This window comes from Periplaneta americana, chromosome 9 (assembly GCF_040183065.1).
Source record: "Periplaneta americana isolate PAMFEO1 chromosome 9, P.americana_PAMFEO1_priV1, whole genome shotgun sequence".
Classification (NCBI taxonomy): domain Eukaryota; kingdom Metazoa; phylum Arthropoda; class Insecta; order Blattodea; family Blattidae; genus Periplaneta; species Periplaneta americana.
In genome coordinates, this window is record NC_091125.1 from 167,652,214 (window position 1) to 167,676,542 (window position 24,329).

The 24,329-nt window shown below is 37.5% G+C and overlaps 2 protein-coding genes across 3 annotated transcripts in view; one reads left to right on the top strand and one right to left on the bottom strand.

Annotated features, from left to right (window-relative positions):
- The window catches only part of mtgo (miles to go), a 466,045-nt gene that overhangs the window by 408,645 nt on the left and 33,071 nt on the right, over positions 1-24,329 (top strand). For both annotated transcript variants that reach the window (XM_069836312.1, XM_069836313.1), the window contains 7 exons: positions 593-741; positions 2,708-2,904; positions 5,091-5,261; positions 6,694-6,876; positions 16,331-16,577; positions 18,909-19,113; positions 23,577-23,795. In XM_069836312.1, the coding sequence (XP_069692413.1) occupies positions 593-741; positions 2,708-2,904; positions 5,091-5,261; positions 6,694-6,876; positions 16,331-16,577; positions 18,909-19,113; positions 23,577-23,795 (1,371 nt within the window). The remainder of the gene's footprint in view (positions 1-592; positions 742-2,707; positions 2,905-5,090; positions 5,262-6,693; positions 6,877-16,330; positions 16,578-18,908; positions 19,114-23,576; positions 23,796-24,329) is intronic.
- On the bottom strand, positions 9,367-12,081 carry LOC138706711 (tigger transposable element-derived protein 4-like). Its single transcript, XM_069836314.1, has 2 exons — positions 11,926-12,081; positions 9,367-11,700 (listed from the first exon to the last, which is right to left on the bottom strand). The coding sequence occupies exon 2, from the start codon at positions 11,697-11,699 to the stop codon at positions 9,753-9,755; it is 1,947 nt and encodes a 648-aa protein (XP_069692415.1). The 5' UTR covers position 11,700; positions 11,926-12,081; the 3' UTR covers positions 9,367-9,752.

The window sequence follows — 24,329 nt, forward strand, 5'->3', positions numbered from 1 at the left end:
GGACAAAAATTACAAGGTACCACAACAAGACTTATTAGAACTTAAATATCCGATAAAAGTATAAAAAAGATTACTAATATTTTTCAAACCAGCTTTATCAAAGTATGGGGAGGGGGGGGGGAACAAAAAAAAAACAAAGAAATTCTGCACTTACATCATTTGGTAACCATAACATTGTTATGGTCTCTCTAACATCTTTAACATTTTTCCTGCATTTAATGAACACTTATTTCTGAGACACGTAGATTTATTTGTTTTAATACAAATTTTTTGTTCAGTAGTACTGGTATTACTCATCTATTTATTTTTTCATCTTAAAGTTACTCTAAATCTAAACTATAAGACATGAGTTACATGGACTTAAAAAATAAAAAATGAGATCCGAATTGAAGAGAATAGATTAAGAGATAGAAGGTTCCAGAAATATATTACAAATCATAATCTGATTAAAGATGGATTAAGCTGCTTATAATAAAAGTTTTTAATTTTATTGTGCGAGTTCAGGCTTTCGTAATTGGACTTGTAGAACTGTTTCCTCCAATATGAAATGGTGCACAGAATGTGTTGAATGTAGTTTGTGTTTTTGTTGTAGAACTGGTGAACGGTATGCGGCGGGGCAAGGACCGTGGCATGAGTAGTGTCGGGACGTCGGAGGATGGAGAGGAGAGCAGTAGTATGCAGGATGAGGAAGACGACGTGCATCTCATCACAGAGATGTTGTCCACTGTGAAGCCCCCACAGGTATGGAGATTACGAATTGGTGCACTTTATCAGATTTTGTAATTGAGTTCAGAAGCAGGCTTATGGATATTCCATCATGTGCTGAAACATAACCTCTCCAACATTTTGGAAGTATAAGTACAGGTTCCACCATTAGGACGATATAGTAAGACCTGAAAAATCTCCAGCAAAGTGCATACAGGTTCCACCATTAGGACGATATAGTAAGACCTGCAAAATCTCCAACAAAGTGCATACAGGTTCCACCATTAGGACGATATAGTAAGACCTCAAAAATCTCCAGCAAAGTGCATACAGGTTCCACCATTAGGACGATATAGTAAGACCTAAAAAATCTCCAGCAAAGTGCATACAGGTTCCACCATTAGGACGATGTAGAAAGACCTGAAAAATCTCCAGCAAAGTGCATACAGGTTCCACCATTAGGACGATGTAGTAAGACCTGAAAAATCTCCAGCAAAGTGCATACAGGTTCCACCATTAGGACGATATAGTAAGACCTGAAAAAACTCCAGCAAAGTGCATACAGGTTCCACCATTAGGACGATATAGTAAGACCTGAAAAATCTCCAACAAAGTGCATACAGGTTCCACCATTAGGACGATATAGTAAGACCTGAAAAATCTTCAACAAAGTGCATACACGTTCCACCATTAGGACGATGTAGTAAGACCTGAAAAATCTCCAGCAAAGTGCATACAGGTTCCACCATTAGGACGATATAGTAAGACCTGAAAAAACTCCAGCAAAGTGCATACAGGTTCCACCATTAGGACGATATAGTAAGACCTGAAAAATCTTCAACAAAGTGCATACACGTTCCACCATTAGGACGATATAGTAAGACCTGAAAAATCTCCAACATTTTGGAAGTACATACAGGTTCCACCATTAGGGCGATATAGTAAGACCTGAAAAATCTCCAACATTTTTTAAGTACATGTACAGGTTCCACCATAAGATGATATAGTAAGACCTTAAGAATCTCCAACATTTTGGAAGTACATACAAGTTCCACCATTAGGACGATATGATAAATCTCCAACATTTTGCAAGTATAAGTACAGGTTCCACCATTAGGATGATATAGTATAAGACCTGAGAAATCTCCAACATTTTGGAAGTACATACAGGTTCCACCATTAGGACGATATGATAAATCTCCAACATTTTGTAAGTAAAAGTACAGGTTCCACCATTAGGACGATATAGTAAGACCTGAAAATCTCCAACATTTTGGTAGTACATACAGGTTCCACCATTAGGATGATATAGTAAGACCTGATAAATCTCCAACATTTTGTAAGTAAAAGTACAGGTTCCACCATTAGGACGATATAGTAAGACCTGAAAATCTCCAACATTTTGGTAGTACATACAGGTTCCACCATTAGGATGATATAGTAAGACCTGATAAATCTCCAACATTTTGTAAGTAAAAGTACAGGTTCCACCATTAGGACGATATAGTAAGACCTGAAAATCTCCAACATTTTGGTAGTACATACAGGTTCCACCATTAGGACGATATAGTAAGACCTGAAAAATCACAATAACCACTAGGGCTAAATATTAGTTCTATCAGGATTTTTGACTCAATCAGAGACCGGAAAATCCCAATTAACCTTTGTAATTTCGAATTTCCAACAGTAAAGTCTGAACTTCTAATTTTGGTTTTGAATATTACACTGATCCTTTATATTAATGGAAAATACATGCTGGTATAGTAAATACTACTCAGTAAAATAAACGCCTCGAGCAAGAGTTCTATTAGAAGAAAATTGATAATGTGTGCGTGTGTTCAAGTGTAATGTAACGGGACTTTTAAATTACTTACCACTTTGAGCATTGGTCTTCAGCAGTGTTTTCCTTATGCACGTATCTGCGGTAGAATTCAGTTCCTCTGTGAAAGCATTCCGCATGTGTGTTATATAATAATATTTTAAATTGATCTGTGTGTTGCAGATTGCAGAACTGAACTCGCGCAGTGCCTTACTCCAGTGGTTGCCACCGGAACGACTTACTGAGGCTGTCACATTGGAAGGGAAAAGCTCTGAGTTTGATTTCTCGGAAGCAGATCTCCGCTATGAAGTTCTTCTGAGCGATAAAGGAAAGGACGGGAAATACAAATCGATATACAGCGGGATTTGCCTTTCTTGCAGGTATGAGGCCACACATGACAGCGTAGTTTGTTCTGTACAAGTTTATTGATTGATTGGGTGTAGATTGACTCATTTTATAGCAAGGCAACAAGTGTTGATGTTATTTCTCGTTCTGTATTTCAGTAATCTTTATCTCAAGCTAAGAAATTGTGCAGACTGTAAAGAGCGTGTATTATTCCCATCTCGTTTTGTTCGATGTACAAAGTATTATTATTATTATTATTATTATTATTATTATTATTATTATTAATTATTTTAACTTATAACTCAAGAGTTAGAGCCCACCCAATGTTTTAAAAAAGTTGTTGTTGTATTCTAATGCGAGGCATTTGACAATAAAGTCATTTGACCTCTTGCACTCCAATATTTTTCAAAGATATTATCATGGTCAGCCATTGAAGCACAGATTTTGAGGTGTTCCGAATCCATTTCTTGGTTTGAGTTGCACAATGGGCAGTGAAAATGGCAAGTTGTAGCCAATTTAAGTGAACACCATATTTTAACGTTTTGGTGGCTACTTCATCCACACACAACCCCCAGAATGTCTGGAGGACCACACCTGCTGTTGGTCAACGGGTCCATTGGACCTAGCTGGGAGATCTTGTTGATCACCAGCTTTCCCTCCTTAAGCCACTGGAGGACGATTTTAGTGCCATAGCAGGTCAGCACTAGGAACAGAAAAGTAGAAAGAGGAGGAAGGAAAGTGAAATGAACCCCTAGGCTTCGAATGCTCTAATGCCGTCGGGGTCGAAGAAAGTAAGAGTTCAGTCAGAGGACTGGATAGGAAAGGATAAAGAGGGAATTAGGTATTGAATAGAGGAAAATTATACCAAATTCAGTCATTAACTCATCAAGCTGACCAGTGTTAATTGATGAGTAGCCCTCCCTTTAGTTCAGCTTGTAAAATTATACTTGTTTTAAAAAAGTTTGCGCCACTGTTGTTAACCAAAATTAGTCATATTTAAAAGTAGGCCTGCCATTGTTTGAACTGCTTTAGTGATTACTTGTGATTGCTGCCATTTGACATCTAGTCGAAAACAACTGGCATTCGGTGCAAACAGTTGAGGATCAGTGTTAAAAATACTTTTCGCGCTAGTGTTAATAGTTATTTATGGTACTTGTGAGGTAAGTGTATCTTTATTGCACGAGTGGAAAGATTTAAGCACGAGGCGTGAGCCGAGTACAATAAAGATCACGCTCACAAGTACCACACGTAATTTTATCCATGACCATAACGAAAAATTATGTTTTATGAAAGAAAATATGTTGAAAATAAGTCCTCATGTAATCACATACCATGGCATGGATTTTAGAATCAATACATGTACTAGGTAGGTCATGATGTAGGAGGCCATGATTAGTGAAGAATGGTATCTAAGGCGTTGGATAAATAACAAATTATAATTAGTTATATAATTTTAATATATATTTTTTCATTTTAAACGTGTATTTTCGTCTTTTTGAAGTTTCAGGAATTATTTAGAAGTGTTCATGGGAGTAATGTGATTAAAATAATTTCACATTTTACTTCTGTAAACTTAAGAGGAATATTAAAACTTAATTAATCATCGTGTCTGTTTAGCTCAGTTGGATAACGCGTGTTGTTTTAAAATCCTATAAACCCAACTTCGTAGGTTCAAGTCTCCTCGCATCCCAAAAGGTAAATTATTACAAAAAAAAATACATATTAGATATGGATGCAATGCACAAATTACGACGTAGTAGATAGAGAAAAGAGAAGGAGATTGAGTGTATGTGTATTTAAGAAATGGTAATAAAGAAGTAGAGGTAGTGACATCTAGTAACTAATATATTAACTTCTTGAGTAATAGTTGAATGGAAAAGTATACGTGTGTTCCCGGGTACTAGGAAAATACTAATGAACTGTGAGATAAATTTCAAACTGTGAGGTAAAGTCTTTATCTCACTAGTGGAATAAAGTAATGTTGAATAAAAGCCTACTTTACAAACGCAAAAGTATTTAGTAAAGGCATGTTTTTCGTTATGGTCATGGATAAAAGTATTTTTGTATGCTACACTATAATGGTCAGCTTTAATACGCTTGCCTAACATTAGAAGATCTGTCTTTAGGAATTGCAACATATTATGATCTCAAGAAGCTTGTTCTTAAGAAATAAGGTGATTAGTAACACTATTGTTGAGAAGCTATGTGATCGATGTTGCAGGATAGAGGATCTGAGGCCCGGAACAGAGTACTCAGTGTGTCTGCAGGTTCAGCTGGAAGAGCTGCAAGGCTCGGCATCAGAGCCCACGACCTTCACCACTCCGCCCTGCGAACCCGACCAGCCACAGCCCCCTAAGCTTATCACTCGGTCTCGTAATAGCCTTCAACTCAGGTAAGCTGCTAGATTCAAGCTATCGACACTATACTGTGGCCTTTTATCCAAAGTAGTTACGAGCTGACAAGATGGCTTGCAAAATTGATTTAGAACGTATAACTGATATTCCGTATCTCCTGGGGTTTAAAATATGTTGTTGTTTTCTAATGCCAGGTGTTTGACAATAAAGTCATTTGACCTCTTGCACTCCAATATTTTTCAAAGATATTATCATGACTAGCCACTGAAGCACAGATTTTGAGGTGTTCCGAATCCATTTCTTGGTTTGAGTTGCACAATGGGCAGTTAGGGGACTGATATATTCCAATTCTATGCAGGTGTTTGGCCAAACAGTCATGGCCTGTTGCCAATCTAAATGCAGCTACAGACGATTTTCGTGGTAAATCGGGAATTAACTGTGGATTATGATGCAGAGAGTTCCATTTTTTCCCTTGAGATTGTGTTATCAAATTTTGTTTGTTGAAGTCTAAATATGTAGATTTAATAAATCTTTTCACGGAGTAATATGTAGATTTAGTAACAGGTCTGTAAGTAGCAGTGCTGCCCTTCTTTGCTAAAGCATCCGCATTCTCGTTTCCCAGGATTCCACAATGGGATGGTATCCATTGGAATACAATTCTTTTATTGAGTGATAATAATTGAGAGAGCATTTTAGTTATTTCTGCTGTTTGAGATGAAGGTGTGTGTTTAGAGACGATTGATAGAATAGCTGCTTTGGAGTCTGACAATATAACTGCATTCCTATTGATGTGGCATAGAAGATTCCTGAGACATTCATTTATTGCAATGATTTCACCATCAAAACTTGTTGTTCCATATCCAAGAGATCTATAAAGTGAGAAGAGTGAGTTTAAAATATGATTGTATAAGTGTTGTTGTTGTTATCTAATGCCAGGCGTTCGACAATAAAGTCATTTGACCTCTTGCACTCCAATATTTTTCAAAGATATTATCATGGTCAGCCACTGAAGCACAGATTTTGAGGTGTTCCGAATCCATTTCTTGGTTTGAGTTGCACAATGGACAGTTAGGGGACTGATATATTCGAATTCTATGCAGGAATTGTATAAGTGTAAAAAACGAATAACCGAAATAAATAGACACGGAAAGTATAGGAATTGTGTTTGAACCACAGAAAAAGATGAATAAGTGTGAAAAACGTGAAGAAAACTTCATTGTATTTTGTGAAGACGCTAGTATTACTTCTTCCTTACAGCCAAATTTACTATTAAGTTGATTGTCCACCTAAATTGATGCATCATGGAATACAAAGGACTTGTCATCATTCTGCTGCTTTATGAAATGTTGTTGGTTATAAAAAGGTTTTCAAAATTGTGTTATTGTGATTTTTGTGTCCTTAATGGGAAGTGTCTTGTAAAGTTTTAATGTTAGGGTATAGTATACTATAAAATTGGTGTTCTCGCTGTAGGTGGAATGCAGCTGTAGACAATGGGTCACACATAACGCACTACATTCTGGAGTATGATGAAGGAAAAGGAGATGGTTTCGTGGAAGTATTCAAGAGCAGAGGGAAGCAACACAACCTCACCAAACTCCAAGCTTCAACATGTTACAAATTCAGGCTAGCTGCTGTGAACGAGATTGGTAAAAGGTAGGCCTATGTGTTCTTCTATCAAATCACCCACCAGTTTTTTTTAATATTACGTTTCTGGCTGTATCTCAAAAAAGGATGGACTGAATTATTTTTTTTTTATATATAAATTAATAAGTAACAATAATTCGACTACAGTGATTAAAAATGAATACAAGCCATTTATAACAATTGACAATAGAAACAGAATCACAACATTAGTTCACGGCCTACTGATAAATACCCAAAGATCTCACACGCAATGTGACGTATATATATGATGATGTTGTTGTTAACTAATACTAAGTTCTTGACAGTCATCATCATCATCATCATCATCATCCTGTCAAGTACTAGTCCCAAAAGAACTGTTACGGCCTGAAAAAGCGATTTTCTTGCCATCTTTTCATGGGTCGACCAAGTGACCGTTTCCCATTTGGACGATACTTCATTATTGCCTTAGAGATCCTGGATGAAACCATTCTTGAGATGTGTGCCTTCCAGTTTAACTGATATCTGGAGATATAGTCCAGTATTGATGACACATTAAGTTCTTGAAGGATATCTTCATTTTTCTTTCGATACCATTTAGTGTAGCCAGCTGTTCGGCGCATGAATCTCATCTCGCAAGCTGTTAGTCTGCTTTCATCTCTTGTACTTATAGTCCACGCTTCACTCCCATAACATAAGACTGGTCGAGCTATTATTTGATAAACATGAATACGAGTTGATTTTTGTACTAATTAATGTTTTAAAACTATATTAATGATTCCCATTGATTTGTTGAATTTTACAATTTTCTCTGATAAATCTGCATTTTCAACAAAAGAAAGTTTATATCCTAAATAATTAAACTCATGAACTCTTTCCAAAATTGTGTTATTTAAACAAATTTTGCTTGATATTGGGTATTGGCCATTATTTTTGTTTTGTTAATGGATATTTCCATTGAATATTTTTGAGCTATTAAATTTAAATTATGTACTGACCATTGCAAATCATCTTCAGATGTTGCCAGTAAAACAAGATCATCTGCAAACGTTATTACATCTAATTTTAAATTTCTATTAATAGACATATATCCGTGTTTTGTTTCTCTAAAATCTTTCACAATGGCATTCATATAAACGTTAAAAAGCAGAGCAGAGAGGCCACAGCCTTGTCTGACTCCTGAGTTTATTTCCGTCCAATGAGTTATTTTGTCTTTTATTTCTACTGCAATAAGGTTTGATTTATAAAGGTTATAAATATTATATATGATCTGCTTTGGAATCTGATCCTTTGTCAAAATTTCGAATAACAAACTTCTGTTCACTTTATCAAATGCTTTTATAAAATCAATAAATGCCAAATGTGTTTCTATATTAAATTCTCGATGCTTCTCAATCAAAATTTGCATTGTAAAATATCCATCGCAGCATGATCTGCTGACAATAAAACCATTAACTCTCTTTCTCTCCAATAGAGGACAGTGGTGTAGCAAAAGTATCATTGTAATGTAGGCACCATATTTTCTTGTTATGGTCGTTATATCACCTATACTCAACCTCCAAACTGTTCGGGTACCACACCTGCTGTTGATTATTACCGGGTCATATGACCTAGCCAGAAGAATTTTCAGATAACTCCACCGACCATATCCTCTCTTCACCACTTAGGAGATGCTTATGCATGCCATGGCAGGTCAGTATGCAGAAATGATATTTCCTCCATTTTTTTATGGAACTTGTTATGTTGTGACTTGTCCCCAGAGCGTCATTCTTTAAAAACAGGTTGCAGTACAGAAGGATGAGGATGGGATTTGAGTAGAATGCACTTCACTACCCCTTGCAGCCCATGACCTAATAAGTTGAGGTGTATGTAAATAAACTTAACAAAAAAAAATCTGAACAATTCCACGACAACAGGAACTCCAGTCATACCAGGCAAACAACAGATTTGTATTCTAGTATACACAGTAATAACCAGGGAAAGGGATTTGGAGTATTATAACGAATGGTGAAACGCAGTATAGATATTCGTAGCTCAGTGACTGTCAAGCGAGCTGCGTCACGGCGCATGGAAGAGTACAGTCCACTTCATACAAACTTACACGCAACGTCTGTAAATATATTTCAGAATAAACAAATGGAATAGTTTAATGACATATAGTGACCTACATACATAATCTGCATTTCTTTTTGAACTACATGTGCTTTTCTTCGCAACGCACATGACACCAATAAACAACATTACAAATATACATAATTAAATATGAACCTCTGCATCTTCGCGTGTCAGTGGACATATTGATGTTGATAGACAGTTGTCTTCTGTATGGAACTCGCCTCTGAATATGTAGATCCAAACGAAATGGCATTTTAAATTAATGCTATGCCTTGTTATGCCTTGTTATAATAAATTGTAAATATTATTTTCAAAATACAACTTTGCTCTGTTGCAAGGAAGGAAATTTTGTAACATGGAAAAACTCCGCTCTCCATCTGCAGAGACAATTAGAGAGTAAGGGAGCCTGGGGAGGTTTGACCCATTATTTTTATTTTATTTTTATTTCCAAAAATAAATTTCCTTAGAGGTGATGAAAACATACCATTAGATAGACTAAGATCTCAGACATATATGGTAAATTACAGAACAGCCTATTCTTAATGTATTAAATTTCATATATGTTTTTTAATTATACTACTTTCTGGGTCAAACCTCCCCGCATAAGGGAGGTTTGGCCCACATGTTGGGAGGTTTGACCCAAGCCTACAAAACAGTACAAGTCTGCAATATTTAAATAAATTAGGAACATGAATACAAAGAACACTATTTCTAACAAAAGTACCAAACACAAATATTATAAAAATATAGAAAATAGTAAAAGTTCCACTGAGAAATAGCACTGTTTTCACTTAACGCACATTTAAATTAATAAATCTCACTGAGAACCTAAGTTTTGAAGACATTCTTTCAGTTCCATCTTGAAAAACTGGTTTTGGAAGAATTTTCATATCTTCAAATGGCACATAACTAGTGTCTTCAACATCAGGATACACAAAGCAGTCTGACCCGAATCGGTAGCGCCGCATGAATTTCACTTTACACTCATATTCTCTGATCTGTATAACTTTTCCAACATAATGGCATGCTGTCGACTTGGTGCAGAACTTAACCAAGACGAAATCACCACTTTTAGCAGACATCACTCCCCAATCTTCATTATTCACCTCCTTGCAGTCGTCATCATCAGTTATATTTTCAGAAGCCTCGTCCTCATCAGCCGTAGGAGTAAAGTGAGATTGTCTTCTCTTTTTCCTCTCCTTTTCAATTGATACAGAGTCCTCACAGTCATTAGGAAATATTTTCCTAATAGTTTTGGAAGGAAGGGTAGCCTGATTTCTCTTCCTATTGACGCGTTCTTCGTACTCTTTCTCAATAGCTGCTTTGACAGGTGTGTCTGTCAACACACGACTAACAACCCTTTTGCGGCCATTTTTACTTTTCTTTGGACCAGCTTTCGGGAAAGGTCTTACTTGTTCTGGTGAAATTCCACTACAACTTGGCTGGGTAATCAGTGTTGGATGGGGTTCTTTGCTTATGGCTGCTGCATCTTCACTGGCAGGACTTGGTCGATAAGTTACATATGAGCTCATAAAATCAGTAGAATTGAAAATAGTGGAATCAAATGGCCAGATCCCAGTGCATTTAAAGCCACTGATTATATTGGCAGGAGTGAAAGAAACAGGAAATGCATTTCCAACAAATTTTGGGATCTGGTAGATAGTTGCAGTCTCTCCTGGATGAGTGGTCATGAAGTCATCAATAGCTTGATTGTAAACAGTTTTGAAGGGCCCAAATACAGTTCTATCAAGTGGTTGAGTTTTATGGCTTGTGTGGGGTGGCAATGTTATTAGTGTGATACCATTGTCCTTAGCGATCTGAAGTGTCTGTGGTGTTACGTGAGATTCATGGTTGTCTAAGATGACAAGCACAGGACGTTCTTTAGAGCACTTTGTGTGTTTGATAAAGTGTTCCCAGTAATGAACAAAGGTCTCTCCAGCCATCCACCCACTTGGACTAACACCAGCACAAGAACCCACAGGAGCACCATCAATCATTTTATCATTTAATCTCTGTCTTGGATAGACAAAGAATGGTGGAACAGCATTTCCTGTTGCACTTACTGCACAGCAAAGTGTAACAAGTGTCCCCCTCTCAGCGGATGTCATTTTTGAGACCTGTTTTTCCCCTTTTGGTGCAATTACCTTGCCAGGTTTCTGTACATTTGTTACCCCAGTTTCATCCAGATTGTAAATTGATTCTGGGCCAAATTTATTGGTGTGATACACAGAACGAAGATTCTGGAAGAACTCGCCTACACTTGTTGGGTTAAAGGCTGTCCCTCTCCCTAGACTTTTTCCCTGGGGATTCCGCAGTGACAGTCTTGGGTGACGATGCATGAATCCTCTCTCCCAATCATAACTGGCTTGATTGTTTTTCTTCCAATTATCACCGATTGGTTTACCTCTAGCGACTGCATATTCATAAGCAAATCTTCGCAACTCTTTAGGAGTAAGACCATAATTCAACCTAGCTGCTGTTAGAAGGTACTTTTCTAAATCATTTTCCTCTTCTGAACTAAAAATCTGAGAGCTGTTGTGGTCTGCCTTGAAAGCTGTTTCATTTCCTTCCTTTACTTTAGTAACATACCTCCCTAAAGTCTTCCTATCAACTTCATATTCAACTGCAGCTGCTCGAATGCTCACATTATCATCGAGGACACACTTTACAGCAGCTTTCATTACTCCTGGATCTACTTTCTTCCTTGGATTTTCAGTAGGTTTCCACTTGAAAGGCATCCTATTAAGAAATAAAAAAAATGTTATGAAATCACACACCATAACATGGGTCACACCTCCCTGCAATTTTGGGTCAAACCTCCCTCATGGGACTTTTTGTATATACTAAAATATTTATATACTTAATAATAAAGAAAACTACACAATAAATATATGAAATTGAACCTAAAAGGATGTAGAATCAAATGTAACTATCACTATTACCATTAAGATTGCAATTACTTACTTGGATTCTTATAAACAAGAGCATCAAACCAACATCAGCAAGCAACAAATCAAACAGGAAGTAGAATCTCAGCTGTTCTTGGTTTCACTGCCTTGATGAGCATAAATATTACCTCTGACATTAAAAGCAAAGAGAACCATGACAAATAGCAGAGATAAAAATGACGGGATTTCAAATTATAGAGATGGGTCAAACCTCCCCTATGGTCAAACCTCCCCAGTCTCCCTTACTTGAAACAAGCTACGTCAATTAAATTCACATGTTGAATGACGTCATTGGGACACGTCTTTGTTAGTACATCTGAAATCCGACTAAGAATATCGTATCCATCATTTTTAATCAAAACTTTGTTCATTTTTTCACCAACACGTTTTCCTATTTCACCTTCTACTGCACAATAGTCCTCATAATATTTATTTGCTCAACTAATTCTACTCCTGACTTTCCTAATTGAATAATGGCATCTGGTAAATATCCAAAATTTGACTTAATATCCGTGACTTCTTTCTCGATTGTTTCATCATTTAGCAGTTCCTGGCGTATTTGAATCGCAGCCGCGTCATTGGTATCGAAAGACTAGAACACTTTCTTCACAGATTGGAGGTGACGTGCGTAACAATTGCAAGCTTCTAACCATGACCCCCATCTCGTAGGAACTGGACATGAGGGAAGCGACAATTTAGGGAATTGTTTCCTGAATTTTGATACCTGATCTGGAGGTTTTGCAAATATAGTCTTTCAGTACTATATTGTTAGTTGGTTTCACTTTCGGCATTGTACCTGCACTTCACTACTCTGAACTGCAAACCTGCACGTTGAAGTTCTTATGCGACAACTGTCCCGTTCACCTGTTGTTGACGTGTAGAGACCTGCGAGTATGTCATGGAGGGGAGGACTTGGTATAAAGGGTTGTAAACAAATGACTGTGTAGATGCCAATACTAGCTCTTACTGCTCCAAATTCCGTTCCCTAGTAATAACACAGTATCTTCCTAATACGATCTAATATCAACTAAGAACTTTAATTCATTACGGTTTACCATTCCCTTTAAAATGATGTGTCTGAAGATAGGGAGTAGAGTTTTAAATTTAAAATTGTGGTTGATGGGTGTGAAGGGGTAGCACAGAAAATTCAATCAGACAGTGGCGGTTCTTCAGGGGAGGGAGGGAGGAACATCCTCGTCACATTTTTTTTTTCTTTTGAAAGTAAATACCAAATAAAATATGTGCCTTGAAATTCGAGGAAGATTCGATAATTTTTAAGTTCTCAGCTATAAGAAATCCTCGGTTGATCGAGTTTTAAACGATGCGCGCTCATGTGCTGCTAGAATACTGTGAGAAAGATGCGAGATTGTTTGTGTGGAGGAAAGTCAATCCATTCCTCCTTTACTGCAGTTAACACACATAGACAACAGCGCACTAGCGGCGAGAGAAAGAAGCAGAGTTTTAAAGCAAGTAAATGAACGGATAGAGAGGAGATCTCATCTGAATCAGTGCATGGGCGGGAAATAGAAACTGACTGGTCGTGCAGCAAGCTCGCTACCGCTGCCATCTAACGATTTTGCATTCAACCAGACTATAATACATCTAGGAGGAGGCACAATAAAAACAGTTTTAACGCAAAGCTATGAAAGATACCATATAAACTTTTTTTTTTTTTAATTATAAATAAAAAATATTATTCATTGCACTTTATATAAGCTAATATTCATGATTTGAAACTTTCAAGGATATTTGAAAGTTAAAGTTGGGTTTATATAAAACAAAGAGGAAGTAGTTAGTTCTACGTTAGTATCACAGGTCTTTTGGCCTCTGAAATTCACTTCCGTTCATTGTTTACTAGACAGGGCAACAGCCACAAGACCTGACATTCTTCAAAAGCATGTGATACTGAACTTGTAAAATGTACATGTGGCAACACAGACCACGTGGGTGGGTGCAGTGTTCTCGCTTTCCTCAGATTATTTCCCATTCCCATTTCCGTAAAACGGTTCCGATTATGTGTTAGTAGCTGGTCTCGTCCAACACGTGTGATGCTGTAGTGTGCGCGAGAAATGCTGCGAGGTTGTGAATTTCCTTGTAATTGTTAATTTGTGCAATTATTAAACAATGAATGGAAGTGAAAACATAATATAGCCTATTTTGTAAAATTTAGGAAATTCAGTTTACAAGAACAGATTATTGCTATACAGAAGGGAAGGCCAACCCCAACACTACCTGGTCTTAAATGTATGCATGTAGGCTAATTTGTAGCATGTTTCATTCAAGAAGGTATCATTTCGTGCTGTTAACTTCTTTCCTCCTCTTAAGAAATAGGCAGAGCCGCCACTGCAATCAGACGTGGTTTTGAACTTCCCCCTCGAAAACTAAATCGACGTGTTTTTCCTCGTAATCGTGTTCTTTGCACATCTAAAATTATTCAGAGTTGGAAGTTTCGAAATGAACACACGGTATACCAAAACTATACACCTTCTGCACTACCTGTTACTGTAATTCCATACATTCTGAACAGCTGTTGCAACTGAAATAGTGTCATTAAAAACTAATAAAGTAAAACCTCATTGCAAATCTAGTCTTTCAGGTGAAGCTCCCTGTAAAGCAGATTTGAATAATTTCAAGGGAAAAATTGTTCCGGGGCCGGGTATCGATCCCGGGACCTCTGGTTGAACGTACCAGCGCTCTTTACCAACTGAGCTACCCGGGAACTACACCCGACACCGTCTCAACTTATTCAAATCTGCTTTACAGGGAGCTTCACCTGAAAGACTAGATTTGCAAAATATATACGTCACTGTGTACGTTAACAGAAAACCACAATTCTAAGTCACACAGAGATTGTGTGCACTCGATGTGGGTCTCTGGCATTTCATCAGCCCACGCGAGTTGTGTGGATATAAAGGGAAAAGTTGAGACGGTGTCGCAGTGGCGGTTCCTCGGGGGAGGGAAGGGAGGAACGTCCTCCTCACATTTTCTTCTTTTGAAAGTAAATACCAAATAAAATATGTGCCTTGAAATTCGAGAAAGATTCGATAATTTTTAAGTTCACAGCTATAAGAAGAACTCGGTTGATCGAGTTTTAAACGACGCGCACTCGTGTACTGTAGAAAACTGTAAGAAGGATGCGAGATTGTCTATGTAGAGGAAAGGCACTCCATTCCTCCTCTACTGCAGTTAACACACACAGACAACAGCGCACTAGCGGCCAGAGAAAGAAGCAGAGTTTTAAAGCAAGCAAATGAACGGAGAGGGAGGAGATCCTCCTCTGAATCAGTCATGGGCGGGAAATAGAAACCGACTGGTCGTGCAGCAAGCTCGCTACCGCTGCCACCTAACGATGTTGCATTCAACCGGACTATAACACATCTAGGAGGAGACACAACAAAATCAGTTTTAACGCAACGCTATGAAAGATACCATATAAACTTTTTTTAAATTATAAATCAAAAATATTATTCATTGCACTTTATATATGTTACTATTCATGGTTTGAAACTTTTGTGGATATTTGAAAGTTAAAGTCGGGTTTATGTAAAACAAAGAGGAACTAGTTCTATGTAATTGGCACCTGAAATTCACTTCTATCCATTGTTTACTAGACAGGGCAACAGCCAAGTTGTCAGTTTTGTAGAAATATATTTGAAACTGAAAGTAGGTACTCCAAACTACATTATTTTTAACTTAAAAAATTAATCGGCCACCGGCAGCTTTCAACAATAATGATAGTATGACCTTACAAGAACTGACATTCTTCAAAAGCATGTGATACTGAACTTGTAAAATGTACATGTGGCAACAGAGACCACGTGGGTGGGTGCAGTGTTCTCGCTTTCCTCAGATTATTTCCCATTCCCATTTCCATTTCCATAAAACGGTTCCGGTTACGAGTTAGTAGCTAATCTCTTGCAACACGTGTGATGCTGTAGTGTGCTCGAAAAATGCTACGAGGTTGTGAATTTCCTTGTAATTGTTAATTTGCGCAATTATTCAACAATGAATGGAAGTGAAAACATTATATATTTTGGACAATTTAGGAAACTCAGTTTACAAGAACAGATTATTGCTATACAGAAGGGAAGGCCAACCCCAACACTACCTGGTCTTACATGTGTCCATATAGGCTCATTTGTAGCATGTTTCATTCAAGAAAGTGTCATTTCATGGTGTTAACCTCTTTCCTCCTCTTAAGAAATATGCAGGAGCCGCCACTGCGGTGTCGGGTGTAGTTCCCGGGTAGCTCAGTTGGTAAAGAGCGCTGGTACGTTTAACCAGAGGTCCCGGGATCGATACCTGGCCCCGGAACAATTTTTCCCTTGAAATTATCCAAAAACGTGATTCTTTAAATTTGGAAGTGCATGCTTTCAGCTAGCGAACTGTTGTGCAGTAATGTGCCCGCTCCTCTCTTGCAGTTGCTACTCCGACATGGTGCAGTTCTCGACATCCGGAAGCCCACCCAGCCAGCCCACACCGCCCGTGTTGAAGGAAGCGTCGATCACCAGCCTCCACCTGGCGTGGCAGAGACGTCCAGTCGACGACGACTTCACCCTGCAGATGGACCACAAGGAGTTGGGGCATGGATTCCTTCCCGTCTACAATGGCAAAGACTTGCATTATGTCTGTGAGGGACTGCATAGGCATACAGAATATTGGTTCAGAGTAAGTGCAATACCAGTTCTGTTGAAACTCAATGCGAGATGTATTACCAGTTCAGTAAATTCAAGAAATTAAATCGGCATTATTACTTATTTAATTTATCTTACACAAGTGATCTGAAAATTGTTCCTTGAATTATCGATAATTATAAACGAGACATAAAAGGGGGACAAAACTAACTGTGGTAACTTTCGAGGAATATCACTTTTGTTGATGTCATACAAGGTATTCGACAGATAATGGAGAAAAAATGGGAGTATAAGGGTACAGTACATCAGTTATTCATAGATTTCAAAAAGGCATATGACTCGGTTAAGAGGGAAGTATTATATGATATTCTTATTGAATTTGGTATTCCCAAGAAACTAGTTCGATTAATTAAAATGTGTCTCAGTGAAACATACAGCGGCGTCCGTATAGGTCAGTTTCTATCTGTTGCTTTTCCAATTCACTGCGGGCTAAAGCAGGGAGATGCACTATCACCTTTACTTTTTAATTTCACTTTAGAATATGCCATTAGGAAAGTTCAGGATAACAGGCAGGGTTTGGAATTGAACGGGTTACATCAGCTTCTTGTCTATGCGGATGACGTGAATATGTTAGGAGAAAATACACAAACGATTAGGGAAAAACACGGAAATTTTACTTGAAGCAAGTAAAGAGATAGGTTTGGAAGTAAATCCCGAAAAGACTAAGTATATGATTATGTCTCGTGACCAGAATATTGTACGAAATGGAAATATAAAAATTGGAGATTTATCCTTCGAAGAGATGGAAAAATTCAAATATCTTGGAGCAACAGTAACAAATATAAATGACACTCGGGAGGAAATTAAACGCAGAATAAATATGGGAAATGCGTGTTATTATTCGGTTGAGAAGCTCTTATCATCCAGTCTGCTTTCCAAAAATCTGAAAGTTAGAATTTATAAAACAGTTATATTACCGGTTGTTCTTTATAACTGTGAAACTTGGACTCTCACTCTGAGAGAGGAACATAGGTTAAGGGTGTTTGAGAATAAGGTGCTTAGGAAAATATTTGGGGCTAAGCGGGATGAAGTTACAGGAGAATGGAGAAAGTTACACAACGCAGAACTGTACGCATTGTATTCTTCACCTGACATAATTAGGAACATTAAATCCAGACGTTTGAGATTGGCAGGGCATGTAGCATGTATGGGCGAATCCAGAAATGCATATAGAGTGTTAGTTGGGAGACCGGAGGGAAAAAGACCTTTAGGGAGGCCGAGACGTAGATGGGAGGATAATATTAAAATGGATTTGAGGGAGGTGGGATATGATGGTAGAGACTGGATTAATCTTGCACAGGATAGGGACCGATGGCGGGCTTATGTGAGGGCGGCAATGAACCTTCAGGTTCCTTAAAAGCCACTTGTAAGTAAGTAAGTATAAACGAGACATTCTGAAATTATTGGTAACAATTACGTAGAACTTGGTTATAGGGACCTCGTTTTGTTCGACACCTCGCCTATAACGTCAAATATTCTGTGGTCCCAACTAATTCCCCATAAGACATATGCTTTCCTACCTTGCTTAGTACGACAAACGCATATGCGTCTACCTCGCATATAACGTCATTTTTAACCTCAGTTTGGAATAAGATTGTCTAAGAACCAAAGTATTTTAAGAAATATTTTGTTGAAATCTGGCGAATTATTTACTGTCCCCTTCGTCATAGACTTCTGAAATGGAGGCAGATTTCCTGTAACCTGCCCGAATTCATGCTGTATTAACGGCACTTGCGTACGATCAGTTTCGGCCAGGTAGTTTTCACTAAGTACACGCATTTTAGCACAGAAAAAGAAAAGTTTTAAGGTTGGAAGAAAAAGTTAGTGATTCATCAAATTGAGAATGGAATTAAAAAAAAGCTGACGTGTGTCGTGAGTTCGGCCTAGTTAATTGCACAGTCCAAACGATTTTGGGAAAATAGGAGACAATAGAGTAAAATGACTGATTACTTGACTCCTAAGTAAAGAAGTTTGGTGAGTATTTAACGAACTGTTTTAATACAGAATATTGCATTTATAATTGTACGTGTATTTTATTACGTCCATGGTATGCTTAAAAGTGAATACATAAATCTAAAATAAGCCTAATTAAGTTTGTTATTTTTCATTTCCCACCACACTAGACTGATAATATGAAACTCGGTTACTACGACACTCGTTTATAACGACATAATTTTTAAGATCCCTTGGATGTCGTTATAACAGAGTTCTACTGTATTCTTCTCTTTCGTGATAGTTACCACTTTTCCAGCCTCCAATAGAAATGAGTATTAATAAACTGAGAATGTGATGTGACTTGCTACAGCTTCGTGCTCACAATGAGGAAGGGCCCTCTCGATGGTCTGACGAGGTTTGTTACCGCACACTGCCCGACCGACCGGCCGCTCCTCCCAGGCCTACTGTGAAGGGTCGCATACATGCTCAGACATTTAAAATGAAGTGGGAACCTCCAGCAGACCGGGGCGGTGCAGATATTACCACGTATATCCTGGAACTGGATGGAGGAAGTGGTGAGTCTACATCTGCTAACTTGATGTTATTGGTGCAATTATACACAATTGAATCGGTTATTGTTGAAAGGAACTAAGTCCACTTTTTTAAGTTTTTTTAGTTCCTTTCAACAATAACCGATTCAATTGTTTATGTGTACAATATATTTTGGTTTAATCTTCGATAGATTATTCACAAAACAGTTTTTTTCGATTATCTCAAAACTTTAAAAAGTGGACTTAGTTCCTTTCAACAATAACCGATTCAATTGTTTATGTGTACAATATATTTTGGTTTAATCTTCGATAGATTATTCACAAAACAGTTTTTTTCGATTATCTCAAAACTTTAAAAAGTGGACTTAGTTCCTTTCAACAATAACCGATTCAATTGTTTATGTGTACAATATATTTTGGTTTAATCTTCGATAGATTATTCACAAAACAGTTTTTTTCGATTATCTCAAAACTTTAAAAAGTGGACTTAGTTCCTTTCAACAATAACCGATTCAATTGTTTATTTGTACAATATATTTTGGTTTAATCTTCGATAGATTATTCACAAAACAGTTTTTTTCGATTATCTCAAAACTTTAAAAAGTGGACTTAGTTCCTTTCAACAATAACCGATTCAATTGTTTATTTGTACAATATATTTTGGTTTAATCTTCGATAGATTATTCACAAAACAGTTTTTTTCGATTATCTCAAAACTTTAAAAAGTGGACTTAGTTCCTTTCAACAATAACCGATTCATTTGTTTATGTGTACAATATATTTTGGTTTAATCTTCGATAGATTATTCACAAAACAGTTTTTTTCGATTATCTCAAAACTTTAAAAAGTGGACTTAGTTCCTTTCAACAATAACCAATTCAGTTGTTGCAATGTGTGCAGCTGTCAAAAGAAAAAGTGGCCGCTCTCTAGAAGCTAGGTTCCCTTCGGGTATCTTGCTACAATTTGGAGACAGACGAGTTACATAGTGTGTTATCTATAGTTATAATGAAAGTATACAAATCTGGCTTTCAGGTAGTAGCTCCCTGTAAAGCAGGTTTGAATAATTTCAAGGAAAAATTGTTCTGGGGCCGGGTATCGATCCCGGGACCCTTCGCTTAGCGCGCGAATGCTCTTCAAACCTGCTTTACAGGGAGCTACTACCTGAAAGCCACATTTGTATAATACATTCGTTACTGGAGGTACGTTAACAGAAACCCACAAATTAAGTCACACAGTATTGTGTGCACTCATAGTTGAGTTCTGGCGTCTTGTCAGCTCATGTGAGTCGTGTGGATACAAAAGGAAAAATTGTGACGGTGTCGTGTATAGTTCCTGGGGTAGCTCAGTCGGAAGAGCATTCACGCGCTAAGCGAAGGGCCCCGGGATCGATATCTGGTCCCGGAACAATTTTTCCTTGAAAAAAATATAATGAAAGTGTTTTGCGTCTTACTGTTGTAGCGTAATGGTAGCATTCTGGGCTGCTATTCGTGAGGTCGTGCTTTCGAACACAAGCTAGTGCCTTTTATGATTTTTTTGTTTTTAAGAGAGAAGGAAAATGTAATTGCTTCTGTCTCTTTTATGACTGTTTAAGTAATTAACATCAGTTCATGAATGCCGTGACTTTATCATTATTTATTATGCTATTATGGCTGCAAATGAAAAGAAAGAAAGATTTTATTCTCAACAAAAATGTCTTTCGTGGCATAAACAAAACAAACTTACTGGCGTCTGCCTTAGAAAATTTAAACAGTTAAAAGTTCAAAGAACAAAACAAGAAGCCATGATTCAGTATTTAGTCCATCTTCCTCCCATCTCAATCACATCTTGTAGTCGAGTGGAAATGGAATCAACTATCTTTTCAAATAGCAACTATTCTCAGCCATGGCATCCCAGGCATCCTGGACAAGTTTCTGCAAATCATCAGGACGTGTAGGAGGGTAATTCGGCAAATTTTTCCGCATAATGCTTCTTTACTTGCGCCCATAGCTCAGTCGGAATTTAGATGTCAGCATCTCAGGTTCAAACCCTCATCACTTCTTTTCATGTTATTGTGTTTCAGGATAGTATAATGTAATAATATAAGAAGAAATGGAAATGTTGCGCATGGTGAAGTGAGACATAAAAGTATTGACACACAACTCTGACCAGAATTGCCCTCCCTCTGTTTGATCTTTGGTCACACATTGCTTATGTTTACTCTTACTGGTGACCTTCAGTCAGTAAAGTAGTCAGTTGTTATTAGACAGAGCTAACGCAACATTTGCAATACAAAACATAGTTGGTTCCCATTTAAAAAAAGAAAGTTGACTCTAATATCTTGAAAATTATTTCATGTACAAAAGATACATTACATGTATCAGTTGGATACATTACATGTATCAGATCTCCCCTTCAATGTAATTTAAAATTGTAATTGTCGGTTTGTACATATTTGAAATATTTCATGTGCTATCAGAGGTGAAAGAGTTCAGTGGGCCACCTTGTATACAAATTCCCCCCTTTAGACATCAGATGATAACAACACAACAACAACATAGATATCCTTAAACGCTTGCACCTCACGATTGTTATCCATACAGAATGCCGTGATGGATAGAAAATGTAAATACAAAAATTAAATCATCATATAAATTAAAACAAAAAGTGAATAAACATTTAAATCATTAGAGAAGAAGTGATCACATTAACAGTCTTAACCCTAGGATGCATGGCCTCTTGGACTTACATCAATGCATAATGGGGGCCTCAAAGGCCCCCATTACAAATTAAATGGATATTGTTACCTTTTAAGTTAAATTTCAATGTTGTGGTATTTTTATTCAATTAGTTAATCAATGTAATGCTATAATAGAATAATTTATACACTATGTATATGTTTTGAGTAGCTAAATATGATAAATATTTCTCTATATGCACAAGTTCTGAAATTATAGTTCCATTATATAAAGTGGTCCTGCGCTGTGTCGTTGTCGTCTAAGGCATCCTGCTTAGGACTCGCATTACAAAATGCGCGCTGGTTCGATTCCTCAAGGGGGAAGAAATTTTCTCTTGAAATTTCGGTCAGTGTATGGGACCAATGCCCACCCAGAATTGTGATGCACTTGGGGAGCTATGATAGGTAGCGAAATCCAGTTATGAAAGCAAGCTGTAACGGCTGGTGTAATCATCGTGCTAACCCCACGATACCGCCATTCTGGTTGGATGATCGTCCACCTCTTCTTCGATATATGGACTGAGTTCAGCAGCCTGCTGGTCGGTCTTGGTCCTTCAAGGACTGTCGTGCCTCGGATTATTATTATTATTATTATTATTATTATTATTATTATTATTATTATTATTATTATTATTATTATTATTATTATTATATAAAGTGAAGTCCAATGCCCTTTTATTGAAAACAGTCTTCCCAAACAAAAACACTTTGCTCATTGCACGCATTCTTAGAACATTTTGAACAACACTGAGCAATTTTTCTTTCTAAGTCACGTAGGCACAAAAAGCATCTTCTTTTTTGCATTATTCTTGCATGAAATCCATATCCACCTCCTGGGGCCGTTTGACTACACAACGGGCAAATGCTTGAAGGACATTCATGTTCTAGTTTGGATTGTTGACTCTGTGCTTCATATGTGGTCTTATAAGTTCAAGGTTGTAACATCGCGCCAAGTTTGTTTCTTATGGCTGCTAAACGGCGTCCTTCCAGATTTGTACAGTATACAATAGGCTACAATATTAGTTGTGATGAAGTAACTCCATCCATACTTCGGTATTGACGAATATTCCTCTTATGACACTTGGAGAAATTTTTGTAATATTATGAGTAGCACCCGGTTAGAAGGTGGTAGTGTTTCACTCCACTGAGTTCCGTCACTTCCGATCAGAATGTTCGCAGGCAGGGAGTATTTTCTGTATGATTGATTTCAGATGCTTCATCACTACTATAAAATTAAAATGTTGCAACAATGCCACTAGGATACAAATGTCCGAAGTGTCAACATTCACATATTAGCAGTAAAACATAAAATTATAGAGCTGTATAATATATAAAGCAGGACAGGCCTGAGAGGCACCCGCTGTGCATTATACGTGTAGCATTAACAAAAATTAATTTTAAACAGTTTATCTTAATGTATCTCCTTAAATGATCATACAACATGTTCTTAGATATATTGTAGAAGATTACATGAAGTATGGTGCAATTTCGTAATATTTTAACACATTTAAGAGAGTAATAAAGTTTATGAAAGGCCTCAAAGACCCCCGTCATGCATCCTAGGGTTAAATATGTCGTTTTGAAAAGTAAGTCCTTGGGATAAAATTCTGCAAAAAATAAGCTACTACATTGTACCACATGAAGCAGAATATAAATGCATGAACGAGAAAAAAATTGAGGATAATTGAAATTGTATATTACCCTTAAATTGGACATCTTAAAAATAATTGGTGACATGTTTAACCCACCAGTATTTATGTGATGGTTGTTGCAGGTTTTGAAACTGTGTACACGGGCTCAGAGACAGAGTGTGTGTGCGACCGCCTGACCCCCGGCACGACCTACCAGTTGCGAGTGTCGTGTATCAGTGCAGGGGGACGAAGCAATTGCTCAGACCCCTGCATCGTGACAACAGAAGCCGTGTGTCCTGGAAAATGCTCCCCACCCCGACTACACGGCAAACCACGTGCAACTACCCTTGCTCTCAAGTGGAGTAAGTTCACACCGATTGTATGCAGAAGAAGAATTTGGGGTTTCCAACCATGTGCTTGAGATGTTTCCTTTAGTACAGTAAAACCTCGATATTACGCTATACCGTGTAATACGCTTATTTTGTCCGGTCCCTGCACATTTCATATATAACGCCTTTATAAAATACCCCGTTTGTTGTGCTCAAGTCCCGCATAATATGCTGTTTTTGTGGAATATTTTCGATGAATTTTCAGCAATGTACTGTAACAGCAATGAAACATCTTGGTCATTGAACTCACTGGTGCCATTAACATGAAAAATATTGGTATTCGACTCTTTACCTGCGCATTTAAACCTTCATACTTCATACCTTAGTATACCTCACCCTCTTGTTACGCTCTCTTATCTGCGTGGTTAAAGCCTACATACAGTTACAATACCTCGCCCTCTTGCTAACCCTCTCTCTCAAACAGCATTCCTCATTCGGCCGTAATAAAATTCTGGATATTTTTGCTGGTCAGTTTGTTATCCTTTAGTGTACTGAAGTGTCAGTGAA

Excerpts from the sequence above, each read along its gene's own strand:
- LOC138706711 (XM_069836314.1), bottom strand. The coding sequence starts at position 11,699 with ATGCCTTTCAAGTGGAAACCTACTGAAAATCCAAGGAAGAAAGTAGAT.